This window comes from Cuculus canorus, chromosome 15 (genome assembly GCF_017976375.1).
Source record: "Cuculus canorus isolate bCucCan1 chromosome 15, bCucCan1.pri, whole genome shotgun sequence".
In the NCBI taxonomy this organism is placed as follows: domain Eukaryota; kingdom Metazoa; phylum Chordata; class Aves; order Cuculiformes; family Cuculidae; genus Cuculus; species Cuculus canorus.
The window spans coordinates 1,629,220-1,644,045 of NC_071415.1; the positions used below are offsets into that span (position 1 = coordinate 1,629,220).

A 14,826-nucleotide genomic window follows, 5' to 3' on the forward strand; every position below is an offset into this window, starting at 1 on the left:
TGCCCATGGCAGGGGATGGAACTGGATGGGCTTCAAGGTCCCTTCCACCCCAAACCATTCTGTGATTCTTTTTCCCCTCTTTGGGTGGCTGTCACCAGCTTCTGGCCAGCAAAAGTCCCTTTGGCAAGCGCTGGTGCTCGCTCCGTCTCTGGGGAAGCCAGGTCAGATGCTTTTGCAGCACTGCTCAGCTCCCACACTGATTTCATTCAGTCCTAAGGGAAGCTCCACTCCGAAACGGAGCGATGCTGTGAAGAGGAGTGTCCCAGTCTCTTTTCTGCCTCCTTCAGCAGAGGTTGGGGTGAAGGAAGGAGCCCTGGTGCCACGTTCCCCATCACCTCTGCACGCACGGGGCTCATCCCCCTCCCTGCTTCCCACTCTGCCTTCCCCTGGCCTCCAGGGATGCTTTAGAGCGGAGGGGCTGCCCAGGGAGGTGGTGGAGTCACCATCCCTGGAGGTATTTAAATGACAGGTGGATGAGGTGCTCAAGGGCATGGTTTAGTGGTTGGTAGGAATGGTTGGACTTCATGATCCTGGAGGTCTTTTCAACCCAGTGATTCTGTGGCTCCCACTGGGCAGTGCTGGAGGTGAGCAGGACAGGGTCCCCCAGGCACCCACTGCGTGGTCAGGGTGGCCCATAACCCTGGGTGCTCCCCTCTGTGACCCTTCAACAGGATCAGGGGGGGCAGCGTGGCGCTGGGGTCCCCCCTGCACACCAGGCTCCGTTGCACCCCAGCGCGGGCTGGCGGGGGCCAAGCCAGGCTGTCTCCTTACCTGGACCATCAGGAGCAAAGCAAGAAGGTCTGGGTTTTGGCACTCTGGGGTTCCATGAGATGGGTGAGGGCTCTCCTTTCCACGGTGGTGGGGCTTGGGGCCGTGCTGGGGATGCTTCATTCCAGGTGCCACGCTCTGTGCCAGCATGTCCCTTGCTGAGGTGCTCCATGCCGGGAGGATGCCCCATACCAGGGGGACACTCCATTGCGGTGTGTCTGTGCTGCGATGTTCCATACTGGCATATCCCATGCTGGGATGCTCTGTATTGGCATGTGGGGTTGCTCCATGCTGGGAATGCTCCATGCCAGAAGGATGCTCCATGCTGGGATGCCTTGTTATCCAGAGGATGCTCTGTATTGGGCTGCTGTGCTGGAACGTTCCGTACTTGCACATCTTATGGTGGGATGCTCTGTGCCAGAAGGATGACCCGTAGCAGCGTGTCCCATGCTGGGATGCTCCATTATTAGGGATGCCCTGTCCCAGGATGCTCCAACCTAGGGTGATGTTCTGTACTGGGATGCTCCGTGCTAAGATTCTCTGACTGTGGGATGTCCTGTACCCAGATGCTATGTGCCAGGATGCTCCGTATTAGGGATGCTCCATACAGGGATGCTCCATGGCAGGATGCACCATATTGGCATGCTCCATGCTTGAGATGCCCCATACCGGGATGCTCTATTGCCAGGATGCTCTGTGCTTGGGATGCTCTATATTGGGATGCCCCATACTGGGATGCTCCGTGCTTGAGATGCTCCGTACGGGGATGCTCTATGCCAGGATGCTCCGTGCTTGAGATGCTCCGTACGGGGATGCTCCATGTCAGGATGCTCCGTGCTTGAGATGCCCTGTACCAGATGCTCGGTCCCGGGATGCCCCGTCCCGGGATGTTCCGTACTGGGATGCTCGGTGTGGGAGCGGCTGCCGCCCGGTCCCGGCGGCTGCTTTAAGGGGAGGGACGGAATCCTGACCCGTCCCCGGGCTCTGCCGGGCGCTTAAAGCCTCCCCGGGGCGGGCGGCCCGCTCGGACCCCGCCATGGGCTCCCTGGGGCGCTGCCTGGCCCGGAGCCTGCGGGGGCAGCCGGGGCTGAGCTGCCCCCCCGGGCCCCGCTGCTTCGGCTCCGGTGAGAACGGACCGTCCTGCCTCGGGGACACTGTCCCTGTCCTGTCCCCGTCCCCGTTCTGTCCCCATCCCTGTCCTGTCCTCATACCCATCCTGTCCCTGTTCCCATCCCCATCCTGCCCTCCTCCCTGCCTTGTCCCCAGGGACCCTGTCCCCATCCCTGTGCTGTCCCCAGAGACCCTCTCCCCACCTCTGTCCCTGTCCCCACCCCCATCCTGCCCCAGGGACCCTCTCCCCATCCCCGTCCTGTCCCCAGTGAACCTGTCCCCATCCCTGTCCCTGTCCTGTCCTCTCCTCAGGGACCCTCTCCCCATCTCTGTCCCTATCCCCATCCCCATCCTGCCCTGGGGACCCTGTCCTCCTCCCTGGCTTGTCCCCAGGGACCCTGTCCTGTCCTCAACTCCATCCCCATCCACATCCCCATCTTGTTGCCAGGGACCTTCATCCCTGTCCCTGGGGACCCTGTTGTCACCCCTGTCTTGTATCTGGGAATGCTGACCCTATCCGTGTCCTACACCTGGGGACCCTGCTGCCATCCCTATCCTGTCCCCATCTCCATGCTGCCCTCAGCCCCTTCCCCATCCTGCCCATAGGGACCCCGTCCTTATCCGTGTCTTGTCCCTGGGGACCCTGTCCTGATTCCTATCCTGTCCCTTGGGGCTCCTGTCCCCATCCTGCTCCTGCGGTCCTTCCTGTCCCATCCCCTTCCAGTGCTCCCAGTGCCCCATCCCTTTGCCCTGGGAGAAGCCCCCCCCCCCCCCCCCCCCCCAGTTTCCTGTTCCTGGGCTCCTTCCCTTCTCCAGGGGTTCTCATCCATGTGTCAGGAAGGGGCAGAACCTGGAGCTGGTGGCTCCCCTGGAACGGTCTGGCAGGTCCCGAGGGCTTTGGTGTCCCCGGAGCTGGGATGGGACAATCCCTGCGCCACCCCCGGGATGGGACCCACACCACGCAGGGCCACGTTTGGCAACTGCGGGCAAAGTCGTGGGCTCTGTCCCACCACACTGGGGCCTGAGCTTGGCCTCCTCTCCCTTCTTCCTGTCCCATTCCTCCAGCGGACGGGATGCACTGTCCCTTGGGAGACTTCTGTCCCCGACTGCCAGCGTGGCTCCGGCAGGGCCGGCAATGGGGTGAGGGCGATGGCAGCGATGCCGGAGCCTGCTGTCCCATGGGTGACACCAATGCCACATCCCGCTGTGCCATGGGCGGCAGCTACGCCAGACCCCGCCGTCCCATGGTTCATGGGTGGTGGTGGTGCCAGATCTTGCTGTGCTATGGGTGGCGGTTCTGGAATCCTCAACGTAAGAAGGAGATGGAGCTGTTGGAATGGGTTCAGAGGAGGCGACAACGATGATGAGAGGGCTGGAGCACCTTCCATCTGAGGAGAGAGTTGGGGTTGTCCAGCCTGGAGAAGAGAAGGCTGTGGGGAGACCTTAGAGCAGCTTCCAGTGCTGAAAGGGGCTCCAGGAAAGCTGGGGAGGGGCTGTGGGTCAGGAAGTGAAGGGACAGGACAAGGGGGAATGGTTTTCAGCTGCAAGAGGAGAGATTGAGATGAGATTTTAAGAAGAAACGTTTTGCTGTGAGGGTGGGGAGGCCCTGGCCCAGGGTGCCCAGAGCAGTGGTGGCTGCCCCATCCCTGGAGGTGTTCCAGGCCAGGTTGGATGGGGCTTGGAGCCCCTGATCCAGTGGGAGGTGTCCCTGCCCATGGCAGGGGGTGGAACTTGGTTGGCCTTGAGGTTCCTTCCAACCCAACCCATTCCATGGTTCTGTGACTCTGGCCACTCTGTCTCTGCACAGCCCCCCCGGAGCTGCAGGAGAAGACGCTGGTGCTGGTGAAGCCGGATGCAGTGCAGCGGCGGCTGGTAGGGAACGTTATCCAGCGCTTTGAGCATCGTGGCTTCAAGCTGGTGGCCATGAAGCTGCTCCAGGTACTCATCCCCACCATACTGCCTCCCACCCCCTCGGGGGACCCTGCACCCCACAACCAGCTCAGGAGGCTCTGGCAGATGTTGTCTCCACCATCACCCCACGCTGCCATCAGGCGGACCAAGGTCTCCTGGACAAACACTACCAGCAGCTCCGGCAGAAGCCCTTCTACCCTGCGCTCCTCGCCTACATGACCTCGGGGCCACTGGTGGCCATGGTGAGGGGCTGGGATGGGAGGTTTGGGGGTCCTGGTGGGTTCTGGGAGGGTTGGAGGTCCTGGGGGGCTCAGGTCTCCCCTATCCCACAGGTGTGGGAGGGCTACAACGTGGTGAAGTCCACACGGGCCATGGTGGGGGACACGAACTCGGCGGTGGCAGCAGCGGGGACCATCCGGGGGGACTTCAGCATGCATGTCAGCAGGTAGGGGGTCGGCGTGGGTGTGGGGACGGTGGTGGGAGCCCCACGGCCACCGCACTGGTCTCGTTTCCGCCCAGGAACGTGGTCCACGCCAGCGACTCAGTGGAGACGGCCCAGCGAGAGATTGGCTTCTGGTTCCAGCGGAACGAACTGGTGGCCTGGGAGAGTGGAGACCGGGACTACACCTACGGACCCTAAGGAGCAACCCCCAGCCCCAATAAAACCCAGCGCCACCAGCAACGTCACTGGGCTCCTCCCCTGGATGTCACCCGCAAGCACTGGGAGGCACTGGGGTGTTCCCAGGGGGCACTGGGGTGGGACTGGGAGGCACTGGGATGGCCCCAGGGGATGATGGGATGATACTGGGAAGTTTAGGGAGACATTGGGAAGCTCTGGGAGGCACTGAGATGACCTCGAAGAACACTGGAGCAGTAGTGGGAAGCTCAGGGAGACACTGGGGTGGCACTGGGAAAAAATGGGAGACACTGGGAAGGTCTAGGAGATACTGGAATATGCCTGGAGGGTAATGGGATGATACTGGGAAGCTCTGTGAGGCATTGAGATATCCTCGAGGAACACTGGAGCAGTACTGGGAAGCTCTGGGAAACAGTGGGATGTCCCCAGGAGATGCTAAGGCAGTACTGGGAAGCACTGGGATGTCCCCATGGGGCACTGGGGTGGTACTGGGAAACAATGGGAGGCACTGGGAAGCTCTGGGAGGTACTGGGATATCCCTGGGAGGTAACAGAATGAAACTAGGAAGCTCTGAGAGATGCTGGGAAGCTCTGGGAGGCACTGAGATGTCCTTGAGGAACACTGGAGCAGTAGTGGGAAGCTCAGGGAGACACTGGGATGTCCCCAGGAAATACTAGTGTGGGACTGGGAAGCACTGGGATGTCCCCAGGGGATGCTAGAGCGGTACTAAGAAGCTTTGAGATCCACTGAGATGTCTCTGTGGGACACTGGGGTGGTACTGGGAAACAATGGGAGACACAGGGAAGCTCTGGGAAGCACTGGGATTTCTCCAGGGGATACTGGGATGATACTGGGAAGCTCTAGGAGGCACTGGGTTGTCCCCGGGGGTAACGGGATGATACTGGGAAGATCAGGGAGACACTGGGAAGCTCAGGGAAACACTGGGATGTCCCCAGGGACTACTCGGATGGTACTGGGAAATTCTGGGAAGCACTGGGACGTCACCAGGGGTCCTGGGACGGCACTGGGTGGCACTGGTGTGTCCCTGCGGGCAGCTGGAGGCTGCGCAGGCTGTGGAAGGGGCGGCGGAGGCGCGGGGGGGACCACCATCGCGCCGGGACACCATCGCGGCCCCGGGGACACCAGGCGGCACTGTGGGGCGCCGCGCTGCTGCTTGGCAACTCCTGCGGATGCCGGAGCATGCGCCTCTGCCAGCGGCGTCCGGTCAGGACTACATTTCCCGGCGTGCTTTGCAGCGCACAGCAATAGCTGAGCCCACAGCGGCCCGTCAGACTACATTTCCCGGCGTGCTTTGCGTCTCATCGGCGCAGCCCCTTCTTTGACTACAACTCCCGGCATGCTCTCCGGCACAGTGTCAGCGGCTAGGACTACAGTGGCATTCGGGACTACATTTCCCAGGGTGCTTTGCAGAGCGCCGTCACGCAGCCTCTTCCCTGACTACAATTCCCGGCATGCGTATGGTGGCACTGCTTCCGGAACTACATTTCCCGTCGTGCTTTGCGGGGGGGGCCGCCGCGACGGGGTCGGGGCAATGGCGGAGGCTGCGGGCGCGTCCAGACCGCCGCCAGACGTGGACACGGACGAATGTCTGGGCGAGTACCGGTACCTCTTCAGCCCCGACCTCCTGGCGTGAGTGCGGGGCTGCTGAGGGCGCCGGGGGGGGCCCGGGGCGAGGCTGCAGGAGCGCGGCCCCCTCACTTGCCCCCTTTCCCCTCGTGTCCCTTTGTCCCCTCAGGGGCCGAGTGGCCTTCGTCACCGGCGGCGGCTCCGGCATCGGCTTCCGCATCGCCGAGATCTTCATGAGGTGCGGGCAGGCCCGAAAATCCCGGGAAATCGGGGTTCGGTTTGGTACGAGACGGGGGACTGGTATAAAAAGCGCGGTATCTTGGACTGGAGCTAAAGTAAAGCCTCACCCAAGCAGCTGTGTGCTCTGAAATTCAGACAGAATGGCCCTCCCACAGTGTGTTTTCTTTCAAGCAGTGTTTTGGTGCTTTGGAGATGAGAACGTCTGTGTTCAGTGTGATCTGTGCTGATCAGAGGCGTCTCTTCTCTAATCCCCTGTTTGCAGCCTCTCCCCCTCTCAAATGCAAGGTCAGGCAGAGCTGGAGCCAAAGCCCCAAATTAACAGAGATTTGGCTGTTGTGAAGTTAATAATAACATTAAAATGAGTCCTTGGAGAGTAATGGAATATGCATAAGATTTCTGGGAAAGTTTATCCATGTGTGTGTGAGTGGGAGATCCCCACTGTCCTACCTCTTGTCTCACTGCACATGATTGATGGAGATCACTCCTCGTGGTGCCCAGGCTGATGAAAGATGCTCGATTTCTAAAACTCCAAAACGAATCTTGGAGAGCTGATTTGCTGGCATTTTCGGTATCAGATTTGGAGTCAGTCCGATCTCACTGTGCTTACTCAATTATGTTCTGAAATGTCACGTCTGCGCATCTTTTGAACCCCTTCAGGGATGGAGACTCCCCCACTGCCCTGGGCAGCCTCTGCCAGGGCTTCACCACTCTGACAGTGAAGAAATTTTCCCTACTATCCAATCTAAACCTCCCCTGGCACAAGTTGAGGCCATTTCCTCTCAGCCATTTCCATTTCATCACTTGTCACTTGGGAGCAGAGCCCAGCACCCACCTCACTCCAACCTCCTTTCCAGGAGCTGCAGAGAGCGATGAGGTCTCCCCTCAGTCTCCTCTTCTCCAGGCTAAACAGCCCCAGGTCCTTCACCTGCTCCCACAACCCCTGTTCTCCAGACCCTTCCCCAGCTCCGTTCCCTTCTCTGGATGCACTCCAGCCCCTCCAGGTCTTTCTTGGAGTGAAAGGCCCAAAACTGAACCAGGATTTGATGTGCAGCCGCCCCAGTGCCGAGTGCAGGGGGATGATCCCTGTCCTGCTCCTACTGGCCACCCTGTGGCTGATCCAGGATGCTGGTGGCCTTCTTGCCCACCATTCTTCTCACCAACCCCTTCTTTGCAGGCATGGCTGCCAGACAGTCATCGCAAGCCGGAACCTGCAGCGAGTGTCGGAGGTGAGTGTGTGGTCTTCCAACAGGACAGGCAAGCAGAAGGGAGAGCTGTGGATGCCTAGAAATCCTTCTGCTTCTCCTTTGGGTGGAGCTTGAGGATAGTGCCACACGAGAAATGGTTCATGCGTGCTACCCTGTCTTCTCCTGGCTCCAAGCACATCAGCACCAGCAAGGTGTGGCCTTCACCCACCACAGCTCACAGTAGAGCAGCAGAGCCCACGGTCAAACTTGAGTTTCAGCCTTCAACAGGGCAAGTCCTCCTTGTCCTAGGGTTATGTGGGGAACACTGAGCCCCAAAATCTCACTCATATTGTGTCTTGAAGATGGAGGGTAGGATGCATCTCTGGAGCGTGGTGGCTGATGAAGCTGTGTTAGGCTGTAGCTGCCGTGAGGACAGTTGGGCAGAGCAAACTCCCACCTTGTGTGTCTGACCAGGGCTGGACTTCGATCCCAATTTCCCTTCCTCACCATGGTTTGTGCTGAAAACGGCCGTGTGAGTGAGCTTTGTGGTAACTGTGCTTGGACCTCACTGAAATATACTAAAGAGCAAAATGAAGGCTTGGGAGTGATCTGGCATGACCCAGCTGACTTCTGGAGGGGGTTTAATGCTGTTATTTCCCATTCCCTTGTGCCCCCATGCCGGAAAACCGGCTGTGAAGCTCAGCAGCCTTTTAGTCCTCAGGGGCTGGGGTCTTCTGAGCACGCAGGGACTGCTTTCCCAGGCTGTTGGCACTCGGTCTCTGTATGTGCTAGCTGGGGCTCAAAGCTTCTTGCAGAAGGGCCTGACGAGCCCAAGGAGGAATCTGGAGCATCGCTGGGTGCTGTGCAGGGTTCCTGCTGAGTTTGTGCTTGGTTTGCTGGGCAGAGATGTGTTCTTAATGAGCGCTTCGGCGTTTGTGGCAGAGGCTGCGCTGCAGACCTGTCCTGCTCTGCAACTGCCCTTTTGCCTGTGATGCATTTTGGATCTAAAGGTTAATTATGCCTGGACTTCTGCCAAAAATGCCTTGTTAGGGTCCAGCCTTGGTGCTTGCCCTGCGGAGATGTTTCTGGGGGTGTGCTGTGCTGGTACTAGGCCTCGGAAGTAACTGAGCTTGGCCCATGGTGGCTTCAGGGCCAGCCTGGCCTTTGGCTGGTGCTCAGCGTGCAGGGCTTTCCCTCCAGGATGCTGTTGGGTGAGAACACCCGTGTTTAGGCAGGTTTCTTCCCCTGCCCACAATGTTTGCTCTGTGCTGAGAGGGATGTGGCTCCTGCCTAACTTCTCACTTGCCTGCTACGGGGTGTCTAACCCATGCTGAAGGAAGAAGTCCCAGAGACAATCTCGCTTCACTGGTTTCTTGTAGGCCTCTAAAAAGCTGGTGGCAGCCACAGGCCAGCAGTGCCTGCCTCTGGCCATGGACGTCAGGCAGCCCCAGACCATTGTGGCAGCGGTGGATGAGGCACTGAAGGAGTTCAAGCGGATTGACATCCTCGTTAACGGTGAGCTGCTGGAGCAGGCAGGGTAGATTTGGGACAGGTTTACTGCTCGGAAGGGCAATTTTCTGCATGGGGGTTGTGTTTGCCTGGGGTCTGGCTTACGCTGCTTTGGCCTGGAAGCATCTGGGCAGCCCCTGCAAGAGTGAAGGGGATGGTCTCAGAAAAAAGCAAAGACCTGGATTGGGAGTAGCCCTGAGGAGAATTGGGGTACCAGTGGATGAGAAGCTCGACAGGAGTTGGCAATATGCGCTCCCAACCCAGTAACCAGCTGTGTCCTGCCCTCCGCGGTGGGACCAGCGGGGAGAGGGAAGGGATTTTGCCCCTCTGCTCCGCTCTGGTGAGACCCCACCTGGAGCCCTGAGTCCAGTTCTGGAGTCCTCAGCACAGGAAGGACATGGAGCTGTTGGAGTGAGTCCAGAGGAGGCCATGCAGATGATATGAGGGCTGGAGCACCTTCTGTGCAAGGACAGGCTGAGAGAGTTGGGGTTGTTCAGACTGGAGAAGAGAAGGCTGCGAAGAGACCTCCGAGCAGCTTCTAGTACTGAAAGGGGCTCCAGGAAAGCTGGGAAGGGGCTCTTCTGTGATTCTCTGAGCTCACCCCTGGGTTCCCTGGGGCGCTCAGCATGGGAGTGCAGGGATAGGATGAGGGAGAACGGTTTTCAGCTGCAAGAGGGGAGATTGAGATGAGATCTTAGAAAGAAATGTTTTCCTGTGAGGGTCCCTTTCCTGTGAGGTTTTCCCCTGTGAGGCCCTGGCCCAGGTTGCCCAGAGCAGTGGTGGCTGCCCCATCCCAGGAGGTGTTCAAGGCCAGGTTGGATGGGGCTTTGAGCCCCTGAACCAGTGGGAGTTGTCCTTGCCCATGGCAGGGAGTGGAACTGGATGGGCTATAAGGTCCCTTCCAACCCAAACCATTCCATGACTCTATGATCTGGGGAGCCCCTGAGAGCACAAAGGGGATGGTCTCAGGAAAAGCAAAGACCAATTTGTTATGTGCTGCCATTTGTTCGTCCCTGCTCTCGCTGCACAGCACCCTCCTGCCGCCAGGCTGGCTGTACTGCCAGGCACCCAGAGCCACAAGCTGGTTATCGCCTTGTTAGGGCTGTTGCCACATGCTCTCCCATCTCCCCAAACAGTATCGCTCACTGTCCCTCTCGCAGTGGTGCCCTGAACCTGCCCAGTTTCTCCTGGCTCTGTCCTGACTGTGCTTCTGGCTGTGTGTTCTTCAGGTGCTGCAGGAAACTTTTTGTGCCCAGCAAGTGCCCTGTCCTTCAACGCCTTCAAGACTGTGATAGATATCGACACCATTGGCACCTTCAATGCCTCCAAAGTCCTCTTTGAGAAATATTTCCGGGTGAGTGGAATCAGAGCCAGAGGACTCACTGGAAAGGCTCTAGGTGGGCAGGGAGTGGTGTCGGACAAAGCACACTTTGTTCCTGAGATGTTCAGGGAGGTGTGGAGGGCAGAAGGGAGTGTACCCAGAGCTGTGCTGCTGGGTCTCTGCCACCCACCCTGCTCGGATCCAGTCCTTTCCCTCCCAGAGGTGGCAGCCCCTGTGTTGGAACTGGGAATCCTGCCTGTCTGCAGCCATGTGGCTTTGATTGTTGTGGCACCTTTCCATGCTTCGCCACCTACCTGGGAAGAAGCTATCATGTGCTGCTACTTTCCCAGCGCCTTTCCCTTGGCCTTTGCTTGTCCCCTGCAACTCCCTCCTCTCTGGAAGGGCGATGGAGAGGCAGTGCCCACGTGTGACTGTCCCTCCCAGCCTGGCTCTCTTGTCCCTCCACTCTCCTCTGTGACCCCTTGTGCTGCTCCCTGCCTAATGCCACGTCTCCTTTCCTTCCCCAGGACCACGGCGGTGTCATTGTTAACATCACGGCAACTCTGAGCTACCGTGGGCAGGCCCTCCAGGTGCATGCTGGTGCTGCTAAGGCTGCCATAGGTACCTGAAAGCTCCTTGCTGGGGCTCTGTGAGCTGTGTGGGGACAGTGAGGAAACCAGTTCTTCCACAGTATTGGGATGGGAAGATGTCCATGGGAGAGGTGAATGTGAATCACCATGGTTACTGTGTGCCTGGGTTGGGCGGAGGCTCTTCTCTCCCTAGGGCTTTTCTAGGGCCTGTTGCTTTTGGCTAGAGTTTCCTGGGTTTTTTTTCCCCCTCCCTGCAAAAGTTACTGGAATGCCTCTGCTCTCCATTTCTCATTCTCGTTTCATCCCTTCCCAGATGCCATGACCCGTCACCTTGCTGTGGAGTGGGGACCCCATGATATCCGAGTGAACAGCTTGGCTCCAGGCCCCATCACAGGCACCGAGGGGTACCGGCGGCTGGGTGAGGCACCTGGGGGCTCCTCTCTTTGCCCTACTGGTGGCTCGTTGTCTGGGAGGGGACTGCGATGGGCCTTGAACTTTTACAGTATAAATCCCACTGCTGGCTTTGGGCTCCCGTCCTGTAACCGTCTTCTCAGGCCTTTGTTTCTGGGCTGTCCCCAGGGCTGTGCCAGGATAGTGCAGCGGTCGGACAAGGGGGAATGGTTTGAAGCTGCAAGAGGGGAGATTGAGATGAGATCTTAGGAAGAAATGTTTTCCTGTGAGGGTGGGGAGGCCCTGGCCCAGGTTGCCCAGAGCAGTGGTGGCTGCCCCATCCCTGGAGGGGTTCAAGGCAGGTTGGATGTGGCTTTGAGCCCCCGATCCAGTGGGAGGTATCCCTGCCCATGGTAGCGGGTGGAACTGGATGGGCTCTAGGGTCCCTTCCAGCCCAAACCATTCCGTGATTCTCTGATCTCACCCCTGGGTTCCCTGGGGCGCTCAGCAGCCAATCCCATGCCAGCAGTGCTGACCGGCCCTGGTGCCCGGCAGGCAGTGGCGCTGGGCAGGTGGTCCTGTGGTCCTAGCTGACTCTTACTTCTACCCTTTAGGTGGGAAATTTGCCGAGGAAGCCAGCCATTTCGACACAATCCCCCTCCAGCGCGCAGGGAACAAGACGGAGATTGCCCACAGCACGCTGTACCTGGCAAGCCCCCTGTCCTCCTACGTGACGGGCACCACCCTGGTCGTGGATGGCGGGAGCTGGCTCACCTCTGCCAACAACTTCCCTGCCATGCTGGGTATTGCTTCATCCTCTGCTAAACTCTAGGTGACGTGCATTTCCCCCTTCCGAGGGACTGGAGCAGGGCTCGTGGCAAAAAACCTGTTGCCCGTGGCATAAGTGCATGGCTGCCACACCAGTGGGTATGGCATCGCCTCCTTTGAGTGCCTTGGTCATCTTTTCCTGGTGCCAGGCTCTGCCCCCACGATGTGTTGGGGAGAGCAGGCAGACGCTTGGGGAGTCAGATGCTGGGCAGTCAGCCCAGGTCTCGGCTTGGCAGCTCTTGTTCTCAAGCCTTCCTCTGCTCTTGGGAAGGTGGAGCAGGGTCACCCCCTGTGCTGTCATCAGGCAAAAAGCGACATGAGGAGCAGCTCTGAGTCCTCATGGACAGTGCTAGGAATAATTTGGGAAGGGCAGGAGAGAGAACTTGTTTGTTTTTTACTCTGAGCCTGCAGTTGACGTGGTACCTCTTGTTGATCTGCTGGAGGATGCCTGTCTGGACACTTCTGAGTGTCCCTCGGAGTGATATAATGTCCCACTCTGTGCACCACCAGCTGGATCAGGCACGGAGAGACCTGGCAGCCTCTGCCACTCCTTTCTTCCTTGCAAGAATTACTGCAGCGTGTCTTGCATTGCGGTTGAACTGCACATAGGGCTCACTTGAGCTGCGTACTTCTGTGTTCCTGGCATGTATGAGAAACAGGGTGGCCAGCAGGAATGGGGAAGTGATTGTCTCCCTGTACTCAGCACTGGTGAGGCTGCACCTTGAATCCTGGTTCAGTTTTGGGCCTCTTGCTCCAAGAAAGACCTTGAGGGGCTGGAACGTGTCTGGAGAAGGGAATGGACCTGGAGAAGGGAATGGACCTGGAGAAGGGTCTGGAGAAGAGGGGTTGTGGGAGCAACTGAGGGTGCTGGGGCTGTTTAGCCTGGAGAAGAGGAGGCTGAGGGGAGACCTCATCACTCTCTACAGCTCCCAGAAAGGAGGTTGGAGCGAGGTGGGTGCTGGGCTCTGCTCCCAAGTGACAAGCGATGGGATGAAAAGAAATGGCCTCAACTTGTGCCAGAGGAGATTTAGGTTGGATATCAGGAAAAATACCTTCACTGAAAGGGTTCTCGGGCACTGGCAGAGGCTGCCCGGGGCAGTGGGGGAGTCTCCATCCCTAGAGGGGTTTAACAGACGGGCAGACGAGGTGCTCTGGGATCTGGTTCAGTAGTGGGCAGAGATGGTTGGACTCCCATGATCTCAAAAGCCTTTTCCAACCAAGCGATTCTATGATTCTCTGCAGAGGTGGGAAGGGAGCCTGGTTACTGGGACCTAGCGCTTTCTGGGAGAGAGCGATCTCCTTTCTTCCCTTCTCCCCCTGCCTGGGTCCTGCCGGGCAGCCTCCATGAGCAGGACAGCCCTGTGTACCCACCTCCCTGCTGTCTTGCAGATTTCTGGTCTGCAGGAGCAAACAAAAATCAATGATGGACAGCCTGGGACTGACCGATGGACAGAAATGGGACCGAACGCTGCTGCTCTGGGACATCGCGGGGGGACATCTCCCAGGGTCGGAGCTGATAGCTGCGACCTCCAATCCATAACTGGTGGTGGTGAATGTGGTGATCCTGCGGCCTCCTGGGGGAGGGCGCTCTGGAGTGATGGAGGGGAGAATGTCCATCCCATTCTGTGCCCTTACTTTTGGCGGAGGTGCTGGGACAGCATGGGGTGTGCAAGCTGTGATGTTCACTGTTTATCTCTCCCTCTGAGTTGCTCCCTTGGCCTTTCCTGAGCCCCAGGCGGGTGCTGCCCATGGATATCTGTCCTCTTCCTCCCCTCTCAGCCTGAGAGCTGCCCAAGACCCTCAGCAGTAGCTCCCTTATGGGAGTGGGCAGTAGTTCAGCCTGTCTGGGGTTGAGATCAGCCTTTGTGCTTGGGGCAGCTCTGACTTGGCAACCTCAGGGGGGGAAAATACGGACCGAGCTGGCCCCTGGCAGGGGGAAGTGGCCGTCTCCCCTCTGGGAGCTCCTGGAGCAGCAGTGCCCTGTGGCTGACACAGATGGAGCTGGGATGTCCCTCTCCTGGGAGCAGAGACGCTGTGAGGCCAAAATCCACCAGAGCTGGCTCTCATCTGGAAGCCTGAGGTGTCTGATTGTCAGCCCCCATCTGTCTGTCACGCCGGTCTTGTGCTGTCTCCTTTCTCCGTACGGACACTACAATGGAGGCTGGATCCAGGGCCAGCTGGAACACAGCCCTTTCCGAGCGAGGTGCTGAACTGATGAGCTGTGGGGCTGAATGGGCTCTGTGCCTGGGTGCCAGCACCTCGGGGGCACACGCCCCAGCTGCTGACAGCCGTTTTTAACCTTAGCCTGAATTCTGTGAAGCTTCTTTTCCTACTTGATTGCATTTCCTACTTGATTGTAGACTTGCCAGGCTTTGCTCCTTCCTCCAGGCCATGAATAAAGAACTTTCACCCTGAACTGCGATGCTTCTCATCCATCTGCCCGTGCAGGCGCCTGAGGGTGCTGTTGGGAGCTCGGGAAGCTTGTGCTCCTTGTCATCTTGTGAGCCTGCGGCAGCAGGAGCTTTAGGAGACAGAATCACAGCTTTGGTCAGAGCATTGCTGTAGTAGATCACTGCCATGCAGGCAAAGCCTGCAGTGCTGACTGATCCTGGTGATCCCGATTGGGCGTGGAGGAAGGAGGGAAACCCACTGTTCTCACTAGCAGAATGTGGTCCTTTTGGGCGCTGGCAGCCCAGCCTGGCAGTGGAGGGGGAGCTGCCTGCTCCTTGGCCCCAGTCAGGCTCTCGAAGA

General features: G+C 58.7%; 2 protein-coding genes across 4 annotated transcripts; both read left to right on the forward strand.

Moving 5' to 3' along the window:
- Window positions 1-1,738: 1,738 nt before the first annotated feature.
- NME4 (NME/NM23 nucleoside diphosphate kinase 4) lies at window positions 1,739-4,749 on the forward strand. The gene is made up of 5 exons (XM_054080555.1): window positions 1,739-1,892; window positions 3,686-3,816; window positions 3,930-4,031; window positions 4,122-4,234; window positions 4,309-4,749. Exons 1-5 carry the CDS (start codon window positions 1,805-1,807, stop codon window positions 4,427-4,429), a joined length of 555 nt encoding a protein of 184 aa, XP_053936530.1. The 5' UTR covers window positions 1,739-1,804; the 3' UTR covers window positions 4,430-4,749.
- An 18-nt stretch (window positions 4,750-4,767) lies between these two features.
- Window positions 4,768-14,483, forward strand: DECR2 (2,4-dienoyl-CoA reductase 2). Of its 3 annotated transcripts, none has more exons than XM_054080546.1 (9): window positions 4,768-6,076; window positions 6,183-6,295; window positions 7,428-7,479; window positions 8,817-8,952; window positions 10,176-10,300; window positions 10,795-10,888; window positions 11,171-11,275; window positions 11,862-12,050; window positions 13,465-14,483. In XM_054080546.1, exons 1-9 carry the CDS (start codon window positions 6,032-6,034, stop codon window positions 13,497-13,499), a joined length of 894 nt encoding a protein of 297 aa, XP_053936521.1. In that variant the 5' UTR covers window positions 4,768-6,031; the 3' UTR covers window positions 13,500-14,483. The 3 variants fall into 3 exon arrangements, with proteins under 3 accessions (XP_053936521.1, XP_053936520.1, XP_053936519.1); XM_054080545.1 differs by having other exon boundaries at window positions 5,964-6,076; window positions 6,183-6,251; window positions 11,862-12,079; XM_054080544.1 differs by having other exon boundaries at window positions 5,964-6,076; window positions 6,183-6,251.
- Window positions 14,484-14,826: the final 343 nt, after the last annotated feature.

Excerpts from the sequence above, each read along its gene's own strand:
- NME4 (XM_054080555.1), top strand. The coding sequence starts at position 1,805 with ATGGGCTCCCTGGGGCGCTGCCTGGCCCGGAGCCTGCGGGGGCAGCCG. Across the intron at positions 3,817-3,929 it reads TGGCCATGAAGCTGCTCCAG|GCGGACCAAGGTCTCCTGGA; the intron begins GTACTCATCCCC and ends CGCTGCCATCAG. Across the intron at positions 4,032-4,121 it reads CGGGGCCACTGGTGGCCATG|GTGTGGGAGGGCTACAACGT; the intron begins GTGAGGGGCTGG and ends CCTATCCCACAG.
- DECR2 (XM_054080544.1), top strand. The coding sequence starts at position 5,979 with ATGGCGGAGGCTGCGGGCGCGTCCAGACCGCCGCCAGACGTGGACACG. Across the intron at positions 6,077-6,182 it reads TTCAGCCCCGACCTCCTGGC|GGGCCGAGTGGCCTTCGTCA; the intron begins GTGAGTGCGGGG and ends TTGTCCCCTCAG. Across the intron at positions 10,889-11,170 it reads TGCTGCTAAGGCTGCCATAG|ATGCCATGACCCGTCACCTT; the intron begins GTACCTGAAAGC and ends ATCCCTTCCCAG.